Genomic DNA, 15,301 nt, shown 5'->3' on the forward strand with positions numbered 1-15,301 from the left:
TGTCTATATAGAGACCATATCTGGAAAGAAACACAAGGAACTAGTAACAGAGGAGAAGTGAGTGGCTGGGGGGCAGATGTGAGAGGAAAACTAGTATATCCTTCTACACCTGTTGAGTTTTGAAGTATTGATTTTAAAAATCACTAGAATTGAAATTGTTTTTGAGCGGGCTGATACTACATCCCACTCAGTATAGCTGCACCCTCAGACAGGCCTTCCTCCAATAGCCTCAGCCACACTCCACCCTCTTACCCAGCAATATCTCTGCCTATTTACTGTTTACTCCATAGGACAGTAAGCGCCACAGCAGCCTGTCCTCTGCCTTGTTCATTGCTTTCTCCCCATCTTCCAGAAGAGGGCCTGGCACACAGAAGGCCCTCAACATTCTTGCTGAACAACTGAATGAACCACAAACTGGGTGTATAATCATCACAACAGCAAAGAGCAAAGGAAAAAATCAGGTTTGAGACACAGAAAAAAGTCTCAAGCTGCCAATGCATTCTGCCTGTAGCCACCCCAAGTTTGACCCTCCCTATTCATTAACCCACAAGTATACTTACCATTTACCAGTAAACACAAGTATCTCACATAATGGTTCTAAGAATTCACTAGAGATAAGCCAATGAGGTTGCCTCAGATGAACCATCTTATAAGGCGGCTTTTGACTTAGGACCATAGTCTCATGGGACTACTTAGTCAACTGGCGTGATATCCTAAAGTTTATAAACAAATTTTAAGGAGCAAAAGAGAGGGAAACCTGAGACTCAAAGAAGAACTAGTCTACAGAGCTAATTGTGTACCTGAATGATGGCTTAATCTACCCTGAGAGACCAGAAGAACTAGCTGGTACCATGACCAAGCATTCTCATCAGGGGCACAACAGATAGAACCTGATAAAACAGAAGAAAAACATGGAACAAAATTCAAATCCTTAAACAGCAGACCAGTTGAGATTGGGGGACTCTCTAAGACTATAACCAAGATATCTTTTAAACCATGAACTGAAATGTTCCCGAGATCACCTTTTACAGGAGTAGCTCATGAAAAAAACAAGAGAATAGAACCCATGAGTACCGTACTCCTTTACAACACATCTACAGCTATGGGTCCCGTAACCCATTCAGGCAACGTCCAACCACATACATCACATATATGGAAGGTTTCTGGTTGTTTTTTAAAAAAGGGAAAGCAGCTCTCCTTTTGTTTATTATTTCTCCCTAATGATTTTAAAGACTATACACCCCACTCTTCCAGCACTGGCCACAGGTGGGATACAGGAAGGTAAGACAGAGGACGTGGCTCTGCGTGCAGGTTCTAGGAGGCCGGCTGCTCCTGCTCAGGCGGGGGAAAGCAGACAGGCAGGACACACTCACTCCCTCTCTCTTTCTGTCACCCTCTCAGCTGCTGCTGCCACCACCCATTCCTCCAGCCTTCACCACCAGCTCCAGCAGCAGCAGCAAAAGTGGCAGCAGCGGTGACAAGGATGACCGTAACAGGCTCCCACAAGTCTTAATACGGTGACCGCACAACGTCCAAATCACATAACATCCTATTTCACAGACTGTATCGTTGACGTTAAGCAACACATACCCATAAATGAGACCAAATGGTCAACAATTACACTAAAGCAAAGATGAGAACATAAGAGAGCAGGGAAACCAGAGCAGGAGAAATGGTACAACCAAAAGAGAATTCATGAAAATGCTGACACACTATGAAAAATGTCACCAACGCCACTGAACATTTGTGTAGAAATTGTAAAATGGGAACCTAATCTGTGTAAACTCTCACTGAAAACACAATTTAAACTTAAAAAAAAAAAAGAAGATCATGTGGTAACACTGAAAGCCACACCCTGAAGGAGGGCCAGGAGGACTCTGCTCACATCAATTCCAGCATATCCATCCCCAGAGGAGTTTCAGAGTTTTTAAACAGCATCAGTTGCTAAGGACCATTCCTTAGTCACCCCCAGAGGTGTGCTGGCTACCATCCCAGGGATGAGGCCATCTGTCTTCCCTGCCGGCTGCTACACGGAGAGGTGCATAAGGCTTTCAAATGCTGCTCTACCATTATACCGCCCTGCATTCCACCCAAATCCACTGCCACTGAGTTGGCTCCAACTCATAGCGATCCCTCCTTGGGTTTCTGAGGCAGTATCACTACAGAAGTATATTGCCCAGCCTTCCTTCCAAGGAGTGGCTGGCGGGTTTGACCCACTAGCCTTCTGGTTAGCAGTCAAATGCCTTAGGCACTACACCACCAGAGCTCCTACCAACCTGCATGTTGTTGTTGCTGTTGTGTGCCGTGCAGTCAGCCCCAACTCATAGCGACCCCTCCTTGAGTTTCTGAGGCAGTATCACTACGGAAGTAGATTGCCCCATCTTCCTTTCGAGGAGTGGCTGGTGGGTTTGAACTGCCAGCCTTCTGGTTAGCAGTCAAGTGCCTTAGCCACTATGCTACCAGAGCTCCCACCAACCTGCATAGCACTCTGTATTTCTAAAACCTTTTCACGCCTTGCCTGAGCCCATCTTCATGACAACTCTTGAAGGTGAGGCAGTTGGTGGTACTTTTTCCCATTCTGTAGATGAGAAAACAGGCTAAAAAGTTAAGTGACTCATAGCCAAGACTCAGGTCTATACCAAGAGCCTCAGATTCCTAGGCTAAAGGCATTTCCACTAACCCACAAGACCATTCCTCCTGACCTCCACTAAGCCTATCAAGACATTAAAAAGAAACTCCAGGAACAGACCCTCCAGCAATGTTCAGCGCTTCCATTCTACCTCCTAGGTCTTTGCTCGATACCTGGGGTCTTAAAAGTTTGCAAGTGGCCATTCAAGGCACAACAATTGGTCTCTATTCACTTGGAGCAACAGATAAAGAAGGAGAGTCAGAAACAGGAGGATGTGGAATATGTGGCTAATTGTCTCCATGAACAACTGCCTCTTTTGCTATGAAACCAGAAAACTGGATGGTGCCTGGCTACCATTACCCAACATTTTGATCAAAGAGTCTATAAGATTCCTGATCAAAAGCAGGAACAGAGAGAGAGAGAGAGAGAGAGAGAGAGAAAAGTGAGTAAAGAGAATTGCAAATTCTCATGGACTCCAGACCTCCATGAAGGCTTGAACCCCTGAAACTACTGCCTTAAGATAATCTTTAAACCTTAAACTAAAAATATTCCCTGAAGTCTTCTTAAAACCAAACAACAGCTTAAACCAAAACCAAACTCACTTCCGTGGAGTCGTATCCAACTCATAGCAAACCCTCCTTGGGTTTCCGAGGCGGTATCACTATAGAAGTAGATTGCCCGACCTTCCTTCTGATAAGTGGCTGGTGGATTTGAACCACCAGCCTTCTGGTTAGCAGTCAAGTGCTTTAGGCACTATGCTACCAGAGCTCCCAACAATAGTTTAGTTTACCTACTAAAAAACTTCTGTCTCAAACATTATGTTCTTTTAAGAACTATCTGTATGGGATCAAATTGACAACAGTAATTTGACAGATTAGATAGGAACTTTGGGAGGTAAATTTATGTTAATGGAGGGAAATAATTCAGGAGAGGAAAATGGGAACTGCCGCACAACTTGAAGAACATAAATAGCTCACACAGAAACCGTGGCGCAGGGAATTACTTGGTATGCTTCTCTAGCCATGATCTTTGTGACTCCCACACGATTATGCACATAAGGGACCATGTAAATAAGGTGTATAGAACTCTCATGTGATGATTGGTTAGTTCTGCTATGTTGCTGGGCTTAAAATGAGCCCTCCTAAAGACAGAAAGGGAAATCTCACTGCCATCAATAAAGAAGAACCAGAGTTGGAGTAGAACATGTCCTTGGACCCAAGATCTCCTTGGACCTGAGATCCCTGCACTGGATCTTCTTCCCAGAAGGATGGCTGAGACAACAGGCTGGGGAACCAAGAGGCACGAGACAGAGTAGTGGGCTTTCCAGCCCACGGAGCAAGAAAGCTGAGTGCCTTTGGGCAGAAGAAGCCTTGCTGGCAGAGTGGGATGCACCTGAGTATACTTATCGGCAGAGCTAAAAGAGCTTTCTAACATTTGCTGGAGCAGGGCAGAGGCCTGGCCGAGAGACTAAGGGCCGGAGAGGCATGCCTGAGGGCACAGCAGAAGGGAGACTGTCCTGATCGAAGAACCGTATCCTGAGTGTTCCTGAACCCGAGCTGCAGCCTGTTACTTCCCTAATAAACCCCATCATCATGCGTATTGTCTGTGAGGTCTGTGTGGCCAACATAATGAGTTATCGAATCCAGCAGAGAAGTAGTAAGTGCCATTAGAGAGACAGCTGGTGTCAGAACTGATAAAAAGGCTGGAGGGTGGTGGCATGTCTGGCCTCATAGGAACAACCCATGGGCTATTGACAGTGATTCTATCTCCCCGTTGTGAGGTTGGAAGAAGTCAGAAGTTGCTGCCCCATGCTCTCTTTGCACTGTCAAATTGGTTTGTTTTACTGTCTATATTCTCAACAACAACAAAATTAATTAAATTTAAAAAAAAAAAAGAACCTCCAGACTTGGCCTATTCGGCCACCTCTGGCGAGTAGACCACGTGTGGAAGGGAAAAGCAGAGAATGAGGAAGGAGCAGACAGGGAACAGGAAGAGAGAACTTAAGGACCAAAGACATGGCAGGAATTCCATTCCACCAGCCAGTTCAACACTGAAATTCAAACACAGGGAAAGGAACGATTAGCCAGAAACCACAAACTGCTTTACATGACTGCATTTCCTGGTGTACTTGCTTTCTGGCTGTCGTCCCCACTCTGGCTTATCATGACTTCCGTGTATGCCATGAAGACAGGGACCACGTCTCATGTTCATCACTGGATTCCCAGTCCTAACACCATGACTAGCACTTAGAAGACTCTAAGATATTTAATAAATAGACAACTGTTACTATATTGCACTCATGCCCATCCACCACAGTCACATGCTGTGGGACAACTCAGAGTGCCTGTGGCCAGGCACCTAGATGAGCACTGGGTACACAGAAGGTGCTTGACTGTGAGATGAGTGTGCAGAAAGACGAGCATTACTGATCCAAAGACCCAGGGAGCCTACCAGTTTGTTCCAGACGTCTCCTTGCCTCTTGGCTCTTGAGGGAAAGACAGTGCGCACCAGAAGACAGGTCCAGGACAAGGCCAGCAGGGCAGCTGAGCCACTGCTCTTGCTGCGGAGGGAAGACGAGGCAGGGGTGAGGGGACAGCAGCAGCCTCCACTGAAGGGCAAATGCTTGCCCCAAACCCTGCATAGACACAACCCATCCTGGACCTACAACTAGGGAGGACATGGAACCAGTTCCCCACAAATCATCTGCCACAACTCAGGACAAGGAGCTCAGGCCTCATCAGTCAAACACCCATCTCTTTGCACTATTCCTCATCTGTCACCATTCAGGACAAAGAGCTCAGGCCTCATGAGTCAAACACCCATCTCTTTGCACAATTCTTCATCTGCCATAACTTAGGACAAGGAGCTCAGGCCTCATCAGTCAAACACCCATCTCTTTGCACAATTCTTCATCTGCCATAACTTAGGACAAGGAGCTCAGGCCTCATCAGTCAAACACCCATCTCTTTGCACTATTCCAAACCAAACCCATTGCTGTTAAGTTGATTCTAACTCATGGCGACCCTACAGGAGAGAGCAGAGCTGCCCCATGGGGTTTCCAAGGCTGTAATCTTTATGGAAGCAGACTGCCACATCTTTTTCTGGGAAGCAGCTAGGGGGTTCAAACCACCAAGCTTTCAGTTAGCAGCTAAGCGCTTAACCACTGTACCTCCAGGGCTCCTTCTTAGCACTATTAATGACTATGAAAACAAAAAGATGGTTTCCCTTGTTCAGTGCCTGGTGGGCACTGAGCTTTTCCACTAAATGCCTGCCTTCCACTGGTCTCCCAAGCCCGCTCCTCAGCAAAATGGTGTTCTCTGCTGAGCTTACCGTCCTGGCTTCTCCCTCCATTCAGAGGGCAACCATTGGCACAGTCAGAGTCACAGAGGGGAAAGAGACAGGCAGGACCACATCTGCTCCACACAGCTCCTCTGGCACCAGCATCTCACAAACAGAACTCCACCTGTCTTTGGTGGGCCACCACCACCCTTCCCTCTTACCTGGGAACACCTGCTTTGGAGCCAATGCCTGAAGACTGCAGAGACTGCAGAAGGTTCTTGGCGGTAGCTTCCGGCTGGGCCTCAGCCAATTGCTGGATGGCTGCCTGCAGGGCCCTGCGGGAGGCTGCATCTCTAGGGGAAAGAACAGGGGAGAAAGGGAACATGTGGACTCAGGGGAGGGCAAGGATGTTGAAGCCAAGCCTGGTCTATCTCAGGAAAAACGTATCACACTGTATTCCAGTGGGCCACTGATGAGATAAATGAAATATAAATGATATATATGAAACAACTGGATAAGCTCAGCTCCTCCTGCAAATAGCTGATAAGGGCAAATGAGCCACTGCAGCTCCACACTTAGGGAGCACTTACCAGGGGCCTCCAACTAGGCCCAGTGCTTTTACATGTGTGACTAATGACAGCGCACACATGCTGAGCATTCATGATGAAACACTCTTCCAGGCACTTCACCCATATTAACTCATTTAACACAGCATCATCCCCATTCTGCAGATAAGACAACCGAGGCCAGAAAGCTTAAGTGACATGCTCAGTTTCCAAGAGCTAGGATGCAATGGAGCCCAGGCTGGGAACCAGTCTGTCCTACGCTGCCTCTCGTATAAAGTGTTCTGCACCCTGGGCCTGTGGCAAAGACTCACCTGTATCGATGCAGAGTCAAGCAGAACAGCTTGCAGAGCCCTTTCACAGCTCCCTCTGGTAGATCTGAAACCAAGGATTACATGGAGAGTCAATGAAAACTGTTTCCACAACTGGGATCTTAAAAGCTTACAAGCAGCCATCTAGATGCAACTATGGGTCTCTCCTCGTCCAGAGCAAAGAAGAATGGAGAAAGCCAAAGACGCATGGAAACAATTAGTCCAAGTGACTGGTACACCATGCGATCCTCAGCCTATATGACTATGAGACCAGAAGAACAAGATGGTGCCTGGCTACCACTGTCAACCACTCAGAGAGGGGTCTATGGAAGAGATCCTGGATAGAGTGGAGAACAATGTGATACGAAATTCAAAATCACTAAAAAAAAAAAAAAGAGAGACCAGGTTTGTTGGTCTGATAGAGCCTGGTAGAACACGAGATTATGGCCCCTAGCTGCCCTTTAGGTCTACAACTGAACCCACTCCTATGGCTCCCAGGCAAACAAAAGACAGGTATATGAGCTAAACATTTACATTAGGTAGATACACTCCTTGGAGAGATCACTCATGGGAGAATAGAAAGGCTTTGTATGCATAGGGAGACAGCTCAGTGGGCAGGAGTACATGGGAGGGAAAGACACAGGGAAAAGGTAACTATGGGGAAGGAGTGGGAGAGGAGCTGTTGCATTGTGGGAAATTGAAGTCAATATCATGAGACAAAGTGTATGTGAGCTGCTGTGTGAAAAATGAATTTGCTCTGTAAACTTTCACCCAAATCACAATTAAAAAAAAAAAAAACCTTCTTCCAGAGTACCTGCTCGTACCAGGCATTCTGCCAGACATGATGTCGCCCTACTGGACACTCCTGGACATTTGAAATGGAATTCAGAGAAGGAAAAAGCAACCAAAAAACCCAAGATTCTAGGAAAACACCTGATGTAAGAAGGAACACTTGTTAACTGAATGAAACTAAGGCAATACAAAACCAAATCAAAAACCAAACCCACTGCCATTGAGTTGATTTCAACTCACAGCGACCCCACAGGACAGAGGGGAACTACCCCATAGGGTTTCCAAGGCTGTAAATCTTTACAGAAGCGGACTGTCTCATCTTTCTGCCACAGAACTGCCAATAGTTTGGTTAACAGCCAAATGCTTTGACTACTGCACTACCAGAGCTCCTTTAAAGCAATACACATGGCCTCAAAATGTATAGTGCTAAGGAGGGAATGGCCTGTTTCTAGATCTGGGTACCAGTTACACAAGCACGTTTAGTCCGCAACAACTCAGTAAGCCATTCCCTTACAACGTGAGTACTTCTCTTTTTACATATCCTGCTAAAAAGTTTAAAAAATAGTACAAAATTTTAAAATTAAAATACTATGAGGGATCAGAGAAGGGAAGAGTGCTTGCAACTGGAGCAGTCTCCAAAGGTTTTAAGGCAATATGAGCTTGGCCTAACGATTATTTGGCAATGGAAGAGTGGCTAGAGAGGAAGGATGTGCTTCACGGCACGAGCCTGCTCAGGACAGAGGAGGAGGAGGAAAAGGAGGAAAACAACACCTGTGAAGGGCTGAATTCTGCCCCCAAAAAATATGTGTTACAAATCCTAACCCTACACCTGTGTTTATAATCCCATCTGGGAATGGGTCTTCTTTGCTATGGCAAAGAGGCTACGCCAGTGTAGGATATATCTTAAGCCAATCACCTTTGAAATATAAAAAGAGCAGATTAGGGCCGAGTAGCAGGCAGAGAGGGGAGCAGACAGACACCATGCCAGCTAAAGATCACCAAGGAGCCAAAGAACAAAGACTTTCCCCAGAGCCAACAGAGAAGGCCTTCCCATAGAGCCGGAGCCCTCAATTCAGATTTCCGGCCTCCTACACTGTTGAGAAAATAAATTTCTGTTGGTTATAGCCACCCACTGGTGATATTTCTATTACAGCAGCACCAGCCACTCCTCAGAAGGAAGGTTGGGCAGTCTACTTCCATAGTGACATCACTGCGGAAACCCAAGAAGGGGTCGCTACGAGTTACATTCAACTCCACGGCAGTACGTTTGATTTGGTTTGGTTTTTTGGTTAGATATTTGGTTAGAAAACAAAGACAACATCCAACACTTAATTAGTGCGTATATAGTGCCAGGCCCTGCTCTAAGTATTTTACACACATGAACTCACTGAATGCCCATGTGGTGGATGACCCCACTTTCTGATGAAGAAATCAAGGCAAGAGAAACCGAGCAGGCTGGCTACAGAGAGACAAAGAGGTTGAACAGCAGGGCTCGTAAGACTGGAATGCCACCCTGAGCAGGTCTGCGCCTCAGACTGAAGCACACAGACGAGATGGAGATGCTTCTGAGAAGGGGAAAGTGTCACCTGCTATAGAAGACAGATCACCACGGGACCCTTGAGAGCAGGAGGCCCACGGAGCGCTCACACAGTGCCTCGTACCTCAGGCACCCAGATGAGGGAGGAGAAATGACTCTGGTAGCCAGCACCAGGTCCCCATGCCTCAGGACCCTGAACACTGTATTGGTCCGCCTGATTTGGGGTTATTTCAGTAATTGAGTTAAAAAGTGACTGGGACCAGAACAAGGCTGTGGCTTAAAGAACAGTAATAGTAACAGCTGATGCACCTGGGAGCTCACCAGAGCGAGGCGCTGTGTAAGCACCATTCGTGCAGGTTCTCTTTCACTCTTCACATCAATCCTGGGAGGGACCTACTACTGCTCTCCCTACATTCAAAGCAAAGAGATAGGCTCAGAGAGGTTAAATCTCTTGAACCAGGTCACACAGCCTGTAAGTGGCAGCACAATCCACCTGACCCCAGGTCCAAGCCCTTCATCACTGACTGCCTCTGACTGGAAAGGTCAGGCACCGGAGATGCTGCCTCAGCATGTCTCAGCAGTTAGTTACCCAGAGGCAGGACTGAGGAGACCATCAGAGAGGTTCTCAGTGCCAGGCTGGGACAGGCCATGCCAACCCCCGCACCCAGAGTTAAATGGCCTGGAGAAAGTCCTCAATAACTCAGCCCAGTGAACAAACTTCACTTGGCTGCCCACTACCCTACCCAAAGGAGAGGCCGGAATAACCACCTCTACTACGGCCCCTCCTTAGACGCAGACGCTTAGAAAAAGGACGATGAATTCCATGCAGGGGAGAGTCAGCTTTCCATAACCACTCTGCCTGTCAAAGGCTCCTGAGCATGTCACAAACCCAATTCACCCCAAACTGTGGAACGTCAGGGTGGGTGCAGAGTAAGATCACCAACCAGAAAGGGCCCTGAGCACATCACAGGCTTCTCCCACTCACAAGTCAGACTCCTTCTCCCAAAACGGGGAGTAACAAGATTAATATTCAGCAGTGCAATGAGCAGGGAGAGCTGGTCAGCAGCTGTGCACAGCCAGTCTCATGTCTTTCTGGAATTCAGCCACCTCACAGACTGGTCTGATGAGAACCCTGCTGTCAAAGTGTCCAGGAAGACCTCTGCAGACACCATAAAGCTCACACACTAAAGCATTAACACACAGGAGAACCTCTCAGAAGCTCCCTAACAGCCATGTATTTAATTTATACACAACTTTAACAAGCTTGGGTATGCGGCCCAGCACAGGAGATCAGAAGCAGCAAACCAGAACGTGGGTGAGAAAAAGGGGTAGGCAGTTGGGACCTCACCAATTAGGAGTGAGAGCTGACAGACAGGGAGGTCCAAGTCTGTGACCACGTTTCTCCAGCTACAGCAGTGACTCACCCAGAGGGCTTGTGAAAAGCACAAATGCTGAGCTCCATCCTGGGGTATGTGGGCACCTCGAACAAGTCCTAAGGGGATGCCGATGCTGCTGACCACTCGCTGAGAACCAATGCAGTGCAGTGAAAACCAACTCACAAAAAGGACACTCAAAAAACTAATTTACCGAGTGAAGACAAAAGTCTTATGCACCCCAACAGGGATGTCCCTCGATCATGATGCGGGATAACTCCACGTGCTCAGCAATTCCTAAAATGTGTTCCCCAGGCCCTTCACAGGTATTCAACAAACAAGGAGGTCCCAGGAAAACACAGGATTACAGAAAGCACAAGAAAGCCGAAATATCTTCCTGGAGTGCATTGTGAATCTCCAAGAAAGCAGGCCATCTCTCAAACTTACCTGACCTTAGAGTCCTTTACTGGCCAGTCCCCTATTACCATTGGGCCAACATCCAAGGAACATAGATTGAGAAAAACGGTGCCCCAAGTTATCAAGATAATGTTTGTATAGCCAGTAAAGTACTCAAGTAGGATTGTTGGTATCTTTTAAAAGTATTTCCAATCAAAATAGCTAAAACTGCAGAGAGCTTTGGTACCTAAATGGATACTCTCCAAAATCCCAAGCAATTTTGAAAGAGAAGGTTTCAACACACATTAAAACAAGCAAATCAAGAAAATGAAGGCCCCATTCTATCCACAGAACCCGGTTCACTGTGCTTGGGACATGAATGAAAAGAAATACCTTTGCCAGCAACACATTTGCCCAGTTCACTGAGGATTTCTCTCCGTTCCTTCACACTGGCTGTCGTCACCTTCCCTGCAAAACGCTTTAGTGTCTCAGAAACCTGTGAAAGCCAAGCCCATAGAGCAAATGTCACCAGTCAGACAACAAAACAATGAAGGGAATTCAGCGACGATCTCTCTGACCTAGAGTTTCTCAGCCTCGGCAGTACTGACATTTGGGGCCAGCTGTCTCTGTCATGGGGGCTGTCTTATGAGTCGTAAAATGTTCAGCAGTATCCCTGACCTCTCTACCCACTAGATACCAGGAGATCCAGCCCCCACCCACCTAGCTGTGACAACCAAAAAGGTCCCCAGATACTGCCCAATGTCTCTTGGGGGGGGACAATCACCCCTGGTTGAGAACTACTATTTTAACCCAACCAGTCAACCTCTCACCCACTAGACCTTCCTAAGTTTGGGCAAGGCAAAAGGCAACTACCTCAGGATGGAAACATCATTTTGGTATTGCTCAAAATCTAGTGAGGGCCTACTATGTGCCAGGCACGTTCCCTTTATACTGTCTCACTTCAACCTCCCACAAGGGGACTACCCGCACCCCCCACTAGGGATCCACTGTCACAGCAGTTAAAAGGCAAAGGCCAAAGAGACTGAATCCAGCTTTGCTGCTTACTAGCTGTGGAAACTCAGGGGAACTGTGTCACCTCCCTGAGCTTCAGTGTCTTCCTCCAGTGGACAGCACAGACAACAGCACCTCCCATGACTGTGACTGAGATTAAGTGCAGAGCACACACTCTCGTTCTGAGCATAATCTGCTACTATTCTAACACGCCTGAGAGGGAGGCCGTGGCCTCCCCACTGTATGCGTGATGCAGAACCACCTCCATGAGGTGAAGTCATTTCTCAGAGTGGAGCTGAGAGCCATGGGTGCACCTGCATATCTGAAACTAGACCTGAAACTAACTCGTCTATAAACTGATTAAACAAGTCCTTAGCTTCACCCCCTATCCAAATTCCCACAGCTGCAGTCCCCTGGATAGAGAAAGACATAAGCAGAGGACTAAATAGTCCTGAGAAGCTGCTCCTGACAATATCCTACAAGCTTCGAAATGGGCAGGGCTTAGGCGCAGGAGCAGTAGGGGGCATGGGGGCAAGTAGGGTTCATAATCAACACAGTGGCATCTGGAGTCTTTTTCTTTCATGGGTAGTTCGCAGACAAGCCTTTTAAGTAGAATAAGGTTCAGGGATGTATTGTTGTTGTCGTTGTTATGTGCCATTAAGTCAGACCTGACTCATAGCGACCCCTCCTTGGGTTTCCGAGGCAGTATCACTGCGGAAGTAGATCGCCCCATCTTCTTTCCAAGGAGTGGCTGGTGGGTTTGAACCGCCAGCCTTCTGATTAGCAGTCAAGTGCCTTAGCCACTATGCTACCAGAGCTCCTTCAGGGATGTATAGAGAAGGGAAAAAAATGCCAAGTTTTTCTTATGCTGAAATTCCTGCTGCAATTCTTTTGGCAATGAATAAACTGATGTCCAACACTTTGTCTACATGTATGTGTTTTTAACCTTAAAACATCTTGTTTTTATAGTTACGTATGCATAGAATTATATGTGCACACAGAAACATGAGTCAAAATCAAAGAATTCTGTGAGGTTTGCTACAAAACCAGTCTCAGGGGCAATCTCTGGCTGATTATTTTCGTAGTTACATCCATAAATACTCTGTCTGTCCTGCTAATTCTTGGTATTTCAGTTTTACTGCCTTTGGAAGGAGCTCTGGCATCACAGTGGCTAAGCACGTGGCTGGTAACTGAAAGGTCAGCAACTTGACCCCACCAGCCACTCCAGAGGAGGGCAGTCTGCTTCCATAAAGATTTATAGCCTTGGAAACCCTATGAGGCAGTTCTACTGTGTTCTGTGGGGTTGCTATGAATTGGAATTGACTTGACAACAGTGGGTTTTACTAGTCTTATTTAGATTAGAAGGAGCTCTGGCAGTATAGTGGGTAAGGCATTTGGCTGCTAACCAGATGGTCAATGGTTCAAACTCACCAGCTGCTCCACAGAAGGACGGTAGGGCAATCTACTTCCATAAAGATTTACAGTCTCGGAAACCCAATGGAGTCACCGTGAGTCGAAATCGACTCAATGACAGTGAGTTTGGGTTTTCTTTTTTTCATTATTTAGATTTGAGAGCAAGAGAAAATAGATGCACGTATACTATCCACCATCCACCCAGAACTCCCACATGGCTTTCCATGTGATAATTTAAATTCTTGGCTATCCTTTCAAAGATGAAAGATGCTTCAGGTTCAATGCTCTGCTTTTCTTAATCAGGAAATGAATGTTACCCACTTGAGACTGCATTAGAACAAAACCAAGCAAACAATGTGTTGGTAAGATCAGATGGAAACAGCTTCAAAGTTACGAGGTTTTTCTCTAGAGTAGCAGCTGTCCAATGGGGCTTTCTGTGATGATGACAAGGTTCTTCCACACCATCCAATAGGGCAGCTGGTAGCCATATATGGCCAGTGTACACTGTGGCTAGTACAACTGAAGAACTGAATTTTTAATATCATTTAGTTTTGAGTAATATAAGTAGGCATGTGGCTATTAATGAAATAACCATGTGGCTAGTGGCTACCATACTGGACATTATCTACCTCTAGAGGAAAGAATCCTTCCTTTACACTTGAGTATAAAGGAGTAACAATCAGCACATATCTCCCTACCTCTCTCCAGAAACACCCAACAAAGAAGTTTTTCTTTCTTTGCATTTCACCAAGTTGAAACAAATCACCAGCCCCTTCCTTGCTCAGGAGACACTCAAGAAATGTCTTGAATGTTCAGGTAAGTGGTCACTCTCTGACGTGAGAGCCCACGTTATTACTGGTCATGAAGTCAGCCCCCCAGAACTAGACTGCTGCAATCCACAGGTATTCTCAGTGGCAGGTTTTCAGAAGTAGGCTGCCAGGTCATTCTTCCCAGTCTGTTTAAGTCTGAAGGCTCCACTGAATCCTTTTCAGCATCACATATGCCTCCAATGACAGACAGGTGCCGACTTCACTTGAGATGCACTGGCCAGGAATCAAACCCAGTAGTCTCACATGCAAGGCAAGAATTCTACCTCTGAACCACCACTGCTCTGGCCTAATATAAAAATCTACTGATCTCCTCACCCTGGGGCCCCCAAGTAAGCCAACGTGTCCTTTTGACACCTTCTTCTTTTTCCCATGATATTCTCACCTTGTTAACAGTCACAGCTACAAAAAGGCTGCAATGGAGGAAAAAGGCTTTCCCAAATCCTTCTCTGACCTACAAGGTATCCCCGGATGGAAACACCCTGGGTGACATTAGCTCTTCCTGAGTAGTGGCGGTTCTAGGATCTAACCCCGGACCTACTAACAGTCAACGTAATCAGGTCCCACTTTATCTCACTGAATCCCCACAACCACCCTGTAAGATTGGTACTAGTTTCACAGCATTTTAGAGATGAAAAGGCTCAGACTTGGAGGGGTTAAGTCACTTGCCCAGCGTGTCACAGAAAGGGGCGAGTGGGACTCGACCCTAGATCTAGATGAATCCAAAGACTGTGCTGTAAGTCTCTGCACACAGTAGGTGCTCGAGAAACATTTGCTAAATCTTACATTTAAAGATTTCGCGTTGTTGGCGCGGGGCTCATTGCCAGAGGGTTTTAGCAAAATGGGGCGGAGACTCCGCAAAGCTAACTTCTGCAACTCCAGGGTCGGCAGAAGGTCCTGCCGCCCTCCAGCTGCCAAAGTCGAGACCAGAGCCCCTGACTACTCAAACCTAGGCTCCGTCGGCGCGGCCCGGGCCGGGTCGAACCGGGAGCCGTATGGTGTCGGTCCTTGATGGCCCCGGGTCGCGCCCGCCGATGCGTCCGCCCGCCGCTGCCCCTTGCCCCGAAACCAAGCGTCGGAGACGGTCCGGCCAGGCAGCCGCCGCCCGCGTCTAGTCCTTCGCCGCGTTGCCCCCACAGCCGCCCGCCTCACCTGCGTGTCCGCCGCCAT

General features: G+C 47.2%; 1 protein-coding gene across 1 annotated transcript in view; it reads right to left on the bottom strand.

Annotated features, from left to right (window-relative positions):
• The window catches only part of GCN1 (GCN1 activator of EIF2AK4), a 63,724-nt gene extending 48,423 nt beyond the window's left edge, over positions 1–15,301 (bottom strand). Inside the window, exons 1-5 of the mRNA XM_007938212.2 lie at positions 15,284–15,301; positions 11,274–11,376; positions 6,786–6,849; positions 6,130–6,261; positions 5,081–5,189 (exon numbers count right to left, since the gene is read on the bottom strand). Coding sequence (XP_007936403.1) covers positions 5,081–5,189; positions 6,130–6,261; positions 6,786–6,849; positions 11,274–11,376; positions 15,284–15,301 — 426 coding nt within the window. The remainder of the gene's footprint in view (positions 1–5,080; positions 5,190–6,129; positions 6,262–6,785; positions 6,850–11,273; positions 11,377–15,283) is intronic.

This window comes from Orycteropus afer, unplaced genomic scaffold, assembly GCF_000298275.1.
Source record: "Orycteropus afer afer isolate SDZICR_OR568_19922 unplaced genomic scaffold, OryAfe1.0 scaffold00048, whole genome shotgun sequence".
Classification (NCBI taxonomy): Eukaryota; Metazoa; Chordata; class Mammalia; order Tubulidentata; family Orycteropodidae; genus Orycteropus; species Orycteropus afer.